The 11050-nt window shown below is 43.6% G+C and overlaps 1 protein-coding gene across 1 annotated transcript; it reads left to right on the top strand.

Moving 5' to 3' along the window:
• The first annotated feature begins 9211 nt into the window (after nucleotides 1-9211).
• LOC129437359 (olfactory receptor 52N2-like) lies at nucleotides 9212-10580 on the top strand. The gene has a single exon (XM_055195497.2). The coding sequence runs from the start codon at nucleotides 9553-9555 to the stop codon at nucleotides 10513-10515; it is 963 nt and encodes a 320-aa protein (XP_055051472.2). The 5' UTR covers nucleotides 9212-9552; the 3' UTR covers nucleotides 10516-10580.
• The last annotated feature ends 470 nt before the right edge of the window (nucleotides 10581-11050 follow it).

Here is an 11050-nt window from a genome sequence, read left to right on the forward strand (position 1 = left end):
TACAATTGTTTATCCAGAATATTTTGTATAAAGAAATGTATCAATAAAGAAATAAGTAAGAATGTGTTTCTATATTCTTGTTACAGATTGCAATGTGGTATGAATTGCAGTTGTAACGTGTCAGAAGATAACTGGTCCTCCTTGTTAGTGGGCTGTTCACATTATAACAATGACAATAACTATAACTATAAAAAATATAGTTTTGAAAATCATCTTATATTAAAGAGAATAGCGCAGTTCACACCACAGCTATAACCATAAATATAGAATGAACGATATTGTTGCGATTTATGATGAACGATAAACCATTTACAGCCAATCAAATCTATTTGAACTTCAAGTGCACTGCACACGCACTTGAAATGACAGTGAAAAGTTCATTGCTGAGGTCTATAACATAAAATTACCTTGGGTATCCAGCATTGATGCATTTGCTGGGAAATTGACTACGTTATGCTTTATTCCTACCACACTGACTACGCCAAAAGGTAAGATATTAAATTACACAAACTTTTAGTGTCAGAATCCCATAACCAGAACCATCCATATCATCATTCACTCCTCCCACTCCATCACATTTCCCAGAATACTAATCACCACCACCTGTATCCCATCAGCTTATCCCTTTACAAACACTCACCCTCACTCTCATTCCCCGTCTGGTCTCATCACTAGAACACTAAACTCACTCGCTTCACTTACCTGGATTTCCCTATGTTCTACATCCAAACTCCAACTGCTCAGATCATCATCCTCACCTGCAACAGAGACATTGATACTATCTCAGCTAAGTGCTCATATAAATTGCTTAATACCAATACTCACCTGTTTGCTCACTATCACCATGTGTGTTTCAATAAAAAAATGTACTTACCCTCCGTCTCCTTCCTGGTTCCCCACGTGAAAGAAGACCAGAACGAAGATGCAAAGCACCATGGAAACCGAAGAGAATCTGGTTCGTGACCCCTTCGCGGATTGGTTCAAGCAGTCCATTTATCATTACTTCCATCTTCACCCAGTCATCCTCCCCCTATACCCGAAGATATCTTTCACTCTGCCCGACTAAATTTACTTCCTCAAACCCCGCTGCCTCTTCAGCTGCCTCTGCTTGTCCCATGGCCCAACCAGCAGCATTCTCAGGCGCGGCGGAGGATTGCAGCAGCTTCCTGCTTCAGGTATCACTATATTTCCAAATGCAATCACATCAGTTTTCCAACGATACTGCACAAGTGGCATTTATCATTTCTCTGCTGTCTTGACAAGCGCTCCTTTGGGCTCCATCATTATGGAATTCAAATTCCTAAGTAATTCAACCTCTATCCAGTTTTCTTCAGCATTTCATGGAAGTGTTTGGTCAGATGATTTCCAATCTCTCCGTACATGATTCTCTCTTCAATCTGCACCAAGGAAAGCTATCTGTAAGAGCTTATGCGTTGAAGTTTCACACTCTGCCGGCCGCCAGTGGTTGGAATGAAACTGCCTTCATCACAGCTTTTTGTCATGGACTTAATCATCATATTCAACAACTTATAGTGGTTTATGAAGATTTGATGGGTTTGGAGACACTTATTCAGAAAACCATTTGGGTATCTCGACATCTGTCTGCCTGTGAAGAAGTATCAACTGCTGCAAATCCTCTGCCCCTGGCTTCATCCCCAGTTCCTTCAGCACCCGAACCTATGCCAGTTGATTCTGCACATCTCTCTCTCTCTGTGAGGTATTCACAACAAGCTCTGTCTTTATTGTGGAGGTGAAAAGCATGTCATTGCCGATTGCCCAGTTCGACCTCCTCGCCATACAATAAGCTCAGTTCAACTTACCTCCAACATTGAAGCTCTATATCGTTCTCCTGTTCATCTGTTAACCTCATGTATTTGTGTCCCAGCGAAAGCCCTCATAGACTTGGGATCTGCGGGGAACTTCATTTTCAGTCACCTCTTTCAAAAACTGAATTTACAAAGACACCGGTACCCACAAGATATCACAGTACACACCATACAAGGTAAACTGTTGGTCGAGGTCGTATCCGACACTACACCCCCACAGTAACCCTTCGTGTTGGATGCTTACATGTTGAAGAGATATTTTTTATGGTTCTATAAGAATCCACTGCTGAGATCATCCTGGGACACCCCTGGCTTTCTAAACACCTGCCCAACATCGACTGGCGCAACAGGGAAATCGTCAGCTGGGGTGAGAATTGTTTCCTTTTGCATGTCTTGCCTTTTGCATGTCCGAAAACGTAATACTCCTCATCACTCTTCTTCATCCGAGTCTGAATCTAATCTTCCTGTTGGGTCCACGACGGTCGAAAGCCCCCCTCTCCAGCATTCGGAGGAAATACCCGAAGAATTCTGGGCATTCCAGGATGTTTTTAGTAAACAACTGGCAACTCAACTTCCCCCACACCAGCCATAAGACTGCCTTCATGGCCCCCTCAGACCACTATGAATACCAAGTCATGCCCTTCAGATTATCCAACTCACCTTCCGTATTCCAGGAATACATGAATGAGATCTTCTGTGAGTACCTTAACATGTTTGTCATTGTCTACATAGATGACATTCTGATTTACTCCAACGCTCTCCCTCAACATCAGTACCATGTAACCAAAGTACTGAAGAAATTATGTGAGCACCAATTGTACCTAAAACTGAAAAAATGTGAGTTTCATACCCCATCTGTACAGTTCTTAGGATACATCGTATACCAACAAGGACTACAAATGGACCAGAGGAAAGTGGAAACCATTCACAGCTGGCACTTACCAATTACTGTGAAGGATCTCTAACAATTCCTTGGATTCGCCAACTTCTACCGGAGATTTATTAAGAACTACAGTCACGTCAGTGCTCCACTTACCTCATCCTTAAAAGGTGCCTCCCAAAATATCTCATTCTGTCACCCGAAGCCAAGGAATCCTTCCATCTCCACAAAGAAGCCTTTCTGTCTGCCCCCATCCTCATTCATCCAGAACCTGATCTTCCTTTTCTCGTCGAGATGGATGCCTCATCCTCCGGAGTGGGAGCCATCGTCTCAAAGCTGCAGGGGAATCCTCCCAGACACCATCCATGTGCCTTCTTTTCCAAAAAAAAATCTCTCCAGCTGAACGGAACTACAATATAGGTAATCGTGAGTTGCTCGCCATCAAGTTAGCCCTTAAAGAATGGAGACATTGGCTGAAGGGGGCTAATCACCCTTTTGAAGTGATCACCAATCACCGTAACCTTGAGTATCTTCGTGAAGCCAAAAGGTTATATCTTCGCCAAGCTTGTTGGTCCCTGTTCTTCACTCAATTAAATTTCACTGTGACCTACAGACCCGGAAACAAGAACCTCAAAGCAGACATCCTCTCTCAAATTCATGGCTCAACCTCTGAAGATCTATCTACAGAATCTATACTCCCTCCAGCCATGTTTGTCAGCCCAATCATATGGGATATCGATGAGCTCATCAACCAGGAGAACATCAACAACTTCGCTCTGCCGGAAACACCAGCCAACCTCACCTATGTACCTGCCCATCTCCGTAATGAGCTTTTGAATGCCGCTCACTCCACTTAGGGCTCTGGACATCCAGGTAGCAGGTAAGACCCTCTCGCTCCTCAGTCAACGGTACTGGTGGCCTAACATCTCCCAGGACATAACTAGGTACATGAGAGGTTACTCAGCTGTGCCATCACCAACACTCCCAGAAAACTACCCAAAAGTAAATTGTACCCTTACCTATTCCACAACACCCATGGTCCCACTTAGGAGTCAATTTCATGACGGACTTACCCAGATCTCAGAACTACATCTGTGTCCTAGTGGTCATAGACAGGTTCTCCAAGGGTTGCAGGCTGATACCTTTACCCAAACTTCAACTGCCTTTGAGACTGCTGAGGCCCTATTCAACTGATATAAGCTAAGATTTACTAAGATAAGCAGAATTACAGACTTAATTAAACTGATTATAATATTTAATTTAAACAAAGGTCAAGTAGAACTGTTATAATTGAAATAATAGCGTGTTTGAAGATAATGAAAAGTCCTCAGGACATGGTAACTCAGAACAGATCAAAGTCCACCTGCCTCCCGTAGCTTTGTTGCGCTATCAGATGCGAACAAGAGTCGCAGACCCTTTCTACTCTACGCCCCTCTTCTGTTATGTGCATAAAGGTGTGAAATGAACGTGACAGAGCATCTAAGTCATCGCATAACACCCTTGTACAGCAGGTTGGAGTTTCCTTACAGAACCGCAGCCGATTAACTGATCCTCACCCCAATTTCGTGCTTACCAGCAGCAGAACCCAACTGGGGCACACAAACTGCTGGCGCTTGGCCAAGCATAGCGTGTCCTCTATGGGAGTGCAACAGGTAGAAGCACAAAGCTTGTACTCTCTCCTTGTTGTGCACAGATCCAGTAAGCCCAAACCAAACTAAGGCTGGCTAATGTTCTCAGCCACATGACCGTGCCGAATTATGCACCTGAGTCGCCAAATGGGGAGCAGATATGCAAGCAGCTGCCCACACCTGAGCACTTAACAGTGCCGAAGGGGGTCAGGGCAACATGTGGCATACTTGGGGCATCCTTCTCCAACACAACAATGTCTCGGGTGGAACAGCTCAAAGCGGACACACAACTAGTGCACGCTCCTGAGAGAGGGCTCGCATCAAGCCCGAGTCTGAACCACAACCAAGCATACAATGTACAGCTGGCATGCAGACCATCCTCCTATGCCCACACACACAGGTAAAAATCACTCTAAGAAAAAACAGTCACAATTGCTGGACTTGTTTATGGCGAACTGTGCCGAAATGCAATGTGACCGCCCCAAATTGGGTGGTTTGACATCAAATAAAAGTGGAATCTAGTAAAAGACCAATCTGACTCAGAAATGCACATACGGCAAGGTAAAAAGTAGGTTGGGCCCCATAAGAACATGTATAGCAATGGCTCCCCGCAAAGCATGCTGGTGCCCATTACATCTCCACTGTGAAAGAACCCACAACTAAACACAAGTGTAGGGGGTGGGCACTGCAGAGCATACAGGGGTGCTGTGAACCCATGGCAGAGTACAACCTGTGCCGAGGGAGGCATGTATGTGCTTGGACCTGCGGCTGGGCCACAGGGGTTTACGTGTCATGCACAACCAGTCAAACCTGCCACAGCACACCACTTGGGAAGGCTGGACACAGGATACAAATGTGGAAAGTTTCAATTCCACACACAAAGGAATATTTTAGCAACGGCTCACATAGGGTGCCAGTTGCATACTGTGTTTGAGAAACTATACTGCTGTGTAGTGCAGGAGTGTGGGCAGAACGTCACCGTAGTGCGGGGATGTCATGAACTCCTGAGCTGTACTGCAGCACTCTGCAGGCTTACGTGTCATTGATACACAGAGCCATAGGAAAACCGAGTCCAGGTCAGCAGATCCCATGCAGAAAAGGAGTGTGATTTCCTTATGCACTGAAACACACAGCCTCGCCAGGCATGCGCCGGGTGCCAGTTACATACAATGGGCCCTATCTTGCACCCAGCGCAATTGACTTTGTCAGTGACGCATGTGTCATTTCGTATTTTGCACTGGCGCACAGCGGGTTTTTCCCTCCACAGACGCACGTCGGCAAACTAGGGAATGAACTTGCGCTGCCTGGGCGGTTCAGCGCAAAAAAGGAGGTGTGCTCCGGCGCAAACCATCCCTTATGCTATTTTGCAGTTTCAAAAAACAATTGCGCTACTAACCAAAAAAAACTAGTCTAAAGTCAGTGGCGCGTTGCGCGTAGTTCATTATGCTATTTTAAGGGCGCATGCTTGACCATAATGTATAGCATGCACAACGCGCATTGCTTATCTAATCTACACAGATGCAACAGTTATTTTTGCAAATCATAAATTGCTACAATAAAAAATATAAGATAAGGGAAATCATTGTGGTGAGCATTGTGGTGATAGTTTTTATTTATTTTGTGTGGCAGCGTTAAACAATTATCATGCAAATAACGATTAAAATATTTTTATAAGTTTGTTGTGTGGCTGTATTACGTTTATTTTATCTAAATAATAATTAAAATGTTTTCACAAGAAACCTTCATGTATGTGAACTTGATTTGTAAGTGTACTTTGGGGTTGAACCTTGCTTGCGTTTCTTGCGTCCGATTTCAAAGCCCCCAAACCCTTTCAGCGGTGAGGGTGGACGCAGCGATGTCCTCCTGTGTGCCCGGCGTGCCCGATTTATGCTGGCAAGCTTGGGATCCCCCGTCTCCTGACATCATTGTAGTGCTTAACGCAGCTGATGAGACAATTGCGGCTATTTCCTCTCACGCCTGTTTAACCGACGCTGATTTGGGCGGGTTTCTCCCATCCCCATACAAACAACTTCTCTGTCTTTGACTGCTCTTACAAGAACGTGGGTCTCCTCGGCTGTGAAACGCTCCTGGCGTGCGCCTGTCAAATCCATCATAATAATAGCAACCCGCCATGGAACTTGCGCCCTTGCGTTTAAAGGGAATGTTGGATAGCGTTCTGATTGGTTTATTTGACGTTATGCCCAAACCACACCTATGAATAATTAACCTACTTCAGACCAACCCCTTATTGATTTGCGCCCGGCGCAAGACTTATTTCTCCCGCCGGGAGAATAGCAACAGCGCCCAAGATCCGCCCACAAAGTCACTTGCGCTTTGCGCTTCGGACTTGCGTTTCAGATCGTTAAAATAGGGCCCAATGTGTTGTGAACTAGGCTGTGAAACCAAGGAATGCAGGGCAGAACATTACAGGCTGTACAGGGACGCTGTGAATCCCCAAATTGTACTGCACAGTGCACAGTGTGGACGAGAGACATCTCTTTTAAACAGACACACTTATAACAGCTCGCCAGCGAGCTGTTTCTCTCTGCAACTTGTGTGTAACGGGCACATTGAGAGCGAGGCCATGCGCCATGCGCTGAGTTTTGTCCACAGGGGCTTATACACTTACCGACCACTTTATTAGGTTCACCTGTCCAACTGCGCGTTAATGCAAATTTCTAATCAGCCAATCACATGGCAGCAACAACCATGCCACTTTCAAAGTCACTTAAATCACCTTTCTTCCCCATTCTGATTTTCACACACAACCATGTCAAGGGTTTACAGAGAATGGTCCATAAAAGAGAAAATATCCAGTGAGTGGCAGTTCTGTGGGCGCAAATGCCTTGTTGATACCAAAGGTCAGAGAAGAATGGCCAGCCTGGTTCGAGCTGATAGAAAGGCAAGAGTAACTCAAATAACCAATTGTTACAACCGAGATATACAGAAGAGCATCTCTGAATGCACAACATGTTGAACCTTGAGGCGGATGGGCTACAGCAGCAGAAGACCACACCGGGTGCCACTCCTGACAGCTAAGAACAGGAAACTAATGCTACAATTCACACAGGCTCACCAAAATTGGACCACAGAAGATTGGAAAAACATTGCCTGGTCTGATGAATCTTGATTTCTGCTGCGACATACAAATGGTAGATTCAGAATTTGGCATCAACAACATGAAAGCATTGATATATCCTGCCTTGTATCAACGGTTCAGGCTGGTGGTGGTGGTGTAATGGTGTGGGGGATAATTTCTTGGCACACTTTGGGCCCATAAGTACCAATTGAGCATCGTGTATTGTTTCTGACCATGTTCATCCCTATATGACCACAGTGTACCCATCCTCTGATGGCTACTTCCAGCAGGATAACGCGCCATGTCATAAAGTGCAAATCATCTCAGACTGGTTTCTTGAACATAACAATGAGTTCACTGTACTCAAATGGCCTCCACAGTCACCAGATCTCAACCAATGGAGCATCTTTGGGATGTGGTGGAACAGGAGCTTCGAGTCCTGAATGTGCAGCCGACAAATCTGCAGCAACTGCGTGATGTTATCATGTCAATATGGACCAAAAATCTCTGAGGAATGTTTCCAGTACCTTGTTGAATCTGTGCCACAAAGGATGAAGGCAGTTCTAAAGGCAAAAGGGGGTCCAATCCGGTACTAGTAAGGTGTACCTAATAAAGTGGCCGGTAAGTGTATATCGTATATTTTATACATATTGGTTTCCCACGTACACATAGTGAACTGAATATGTGCTGCTTCAATCTACGACGGTCCACTGTGTGTCAGCAGCCATAGAACGAAACACGTCAGAGCCCAACATAGCTAACACGAATTCCTGCCATCACCCGAAACAGCCAGGGGGGCACAAGAAATTCCAGTGCGTGCAACGGTCCATCCTGGGGATCACTTCATAGAGCAATACATGTTGCATGAACCACAGACGCTGAGGGCAATGTTCACTCTCTGTTCTTAGCTGATAGACTGAAGTTGCAACAGCAAACACCTACGATGTATTACGTCACGTGTGCTGAGCAAGACCAGCCGCTATGAAAATGGCTTGATTGTGGCCGAAACCATTGAGAAACGGCCGACGTGTACTTTATTGTACAAGGCCGACACAAAAAAATCTACTTAAGAAAACAGTCACGCCTTGTGAAGGGGTTTGCAATGTACAAGAGGGATGCACAGCATACTCGTCCATGACAGGCCTCAACGAAACTGGGCTTTATGGGGCTTACATTACTGTGAAAGTATTGTGCACACTGTGGCATATTCCGCACTGCATAGGTGGGGAAGGAATGCTTATGCACGTGGCCGCCCTGCTTCCATAGCCTCAAACACCTCGGGGAAAAGCTTAAATGGCAGAGCGCCTGGCACTGCTCGGTCTACCCTTCTCTCTCTGGAGTGCGTGTGTAACGAGCACAACCTAGAGTGGGGTTGAGAGATGTGTGTTGAGACGGGTCGTCGGTCACACCAGAGGTTTGAAAAGCACACTGCGTTCTCTCCACGCTAGCGGCGGTGGTTCGCTGCCGAGAAGACCTCCAGCGGTTCGCTTCACGTGTGAAGACCTCCAGCGATTCTTTTCGCTTACCTTTTTCCTCAAGAAGCAATATATCCATGTAAATGTCAGTCGGAACGCATGTAAGGGACGCGGCCTACGTCCGTTACACATGCGATACTCTACAGCTGCACTTCAGTAACATAAAGTAAAGAGAAAGAATGTGAGTATATGCCTTAAAGACAATCGTTGTGTAGCGGCAAAAGCCATGCCTCTATACGTCCTCATAGCAGGCATTGGCCAGTACACTAGCGTTGTTCTACAAAAAAGCTTCAGAAATTTGAAATAGGGGAGGATCTCCCATAGCGTCAGCCCCTGACGCAATGTTGAGAAACTGTTCTCGAAAGGGAACCCCAAACAACACATCAAATGTGGGAGGTGTTTTCTGGTATTTAAAGATAGATGGTCTTTCATATTTCTTTTACTTTAGGTTTGCAGTTTGTTTGTCAGTTAATGCAAGATCACTTAATAATGCCATTTTATAACTTGAGATTAGTTTCTTTGGAAGTATGTCAATTATGAGCTATTTTGTGTTCTATTTTCTTTTTTGCAGATATGACTATATATACTGCGTATTTCAGCTTTGTTTTGACATTGTTTTTTAAAGTGAATGTGCATCAGGTAATTGTGAAGTCTTCCCAGAGCCATGACTTTCACCAACTTCACTGAATTCTACCTGCGGGGATTTCCAGGACTTCAAGCGCAGTATTATGGAGCTGTGGGAACATTTTTGCTTTTCATCTACTTATTACTGACAGGAGTAAATTTATTTATTATTTCATTTATTGCATATGAGAGAAGCCTTCAGAAACCCACGTATTTAATCTTCTGTAATCTTGCAGTGTCTGATCTTGTTTTTGGAAGTGCAATTCTGCCTACAGCTTTTTCAAAATACCTTTTCAATGTCAACACTATATCGTTTTATAGCTGCTTTGTGCAGATGTTTTTTGTTCATTGTTTAGGGAGTGTTAATTCTTTTATTTTGCTATTAATGGCCATTGATCGCTTTGTTGCAGTGCGTAACCCACTTAGATATTGTGTTATTATAACAAATAAAAACATTTTAAGGGCATGTGCAGTGATTTGGATAATGTTAATAATTATGTTGGGGGTTATTACTTACGAGACCTTTGATGAACCCTACTGTGCTTCTAATGTGTTAACCCAAAACTATTGTGACCAAAGTACAGTAATAAAATTATCTTGTGGAAACTATAAAGAGAAACATCTGTATATATTTGGAAGTGCCATGTTTGTTCTCTTGGTCCCTTTGGCTTTTATTATTTTTTCTTTTGTTGCTATCATCACATCAGTTTTTAAAATCTCTGACAGTCAGGCTCGATATAAAACATTCTCAACCTGCACTCCCCAACTGCTTGTTATCTTTCTGTACTATGTACCTAGATGTTTTATCTATGCATATGAATTAGTAGTGCCAATACCACCTGCCATTCGGATGGTGTTAGTTATGTGCTACAGCCTGTTGCCCCCTGTTGTAAATCCAATGATATACTGCTTCAGAACTAAAGAAATCAAAGATGCTTTAAGAAGGAAAATGAGACACAAAAAAGTCAGCATGCAGGTGACAATGATTTGGAGCAGAACCTAGACTATGAAAACAGCCTGAATACAGTAGTGTTTTGTTTACATCATGCCCTGTTTATGACTGTATGACTGTGGACCCTCCTATTGATGGCATTTATTGACAAATGTAGTTCTTTGATAATAACCTTTTTTATTGAGATTTGCAGTTTGTTTTTAGTACAAACAAGCATTTTTAGTTTTGAAAAAAAGTACAATTGTTTACCCTGATTTTTTTCCTGAACAGTTTGCTTTCATGGGGATATTATATTATATGTATGGCTAAACTACAGTACTGCACTTTAAAACACCACGTTTGTGTTCTGTGAACAGTAGAACAGAATATTTTATGTAAAGAAATGTATCAATAAAGCAAAAAGAAGACTGAAGACTGAAAATTGTTTAAAAGAATTTTGCAAGTCAAACCACAAAATACTGAAGGCTATGCTGCTATGGTTTCTATGCATTACAAATTACAATTTTTACGACTACTAAAATATTTTATGCCATTAAACATTGAAGAAATATATTATTCAAAAGAAGTTAAACAATATACGCAGGCC

The sequence above is a fragment of the Misgurnus anguillicaudatus genome, chromosome 24 (genome assembly GCF_027580225.2).
Source record: "Misgurnus anguillicaudatus chromosome 24, ASM2758022v2, whole genome shotgun sequence".
In the NCBI taxonomy this organism is placed as follows: Eukaryota; Metazoa; Chordata; class Actinopteri; order Cypriniformes; family Cobitidae; genus Misgurnus; species Misgurnus anguillicaudatus.

Excerpts from the sequence above, each read along its gene's own strand:
- LOC129437359 (XM_055195497.2), top strand. The coding sequence starts at position 9,553 with ATGACTTTCACCAACTTCACTGAATTCTACCTGCGGGGATTTCCAGGA.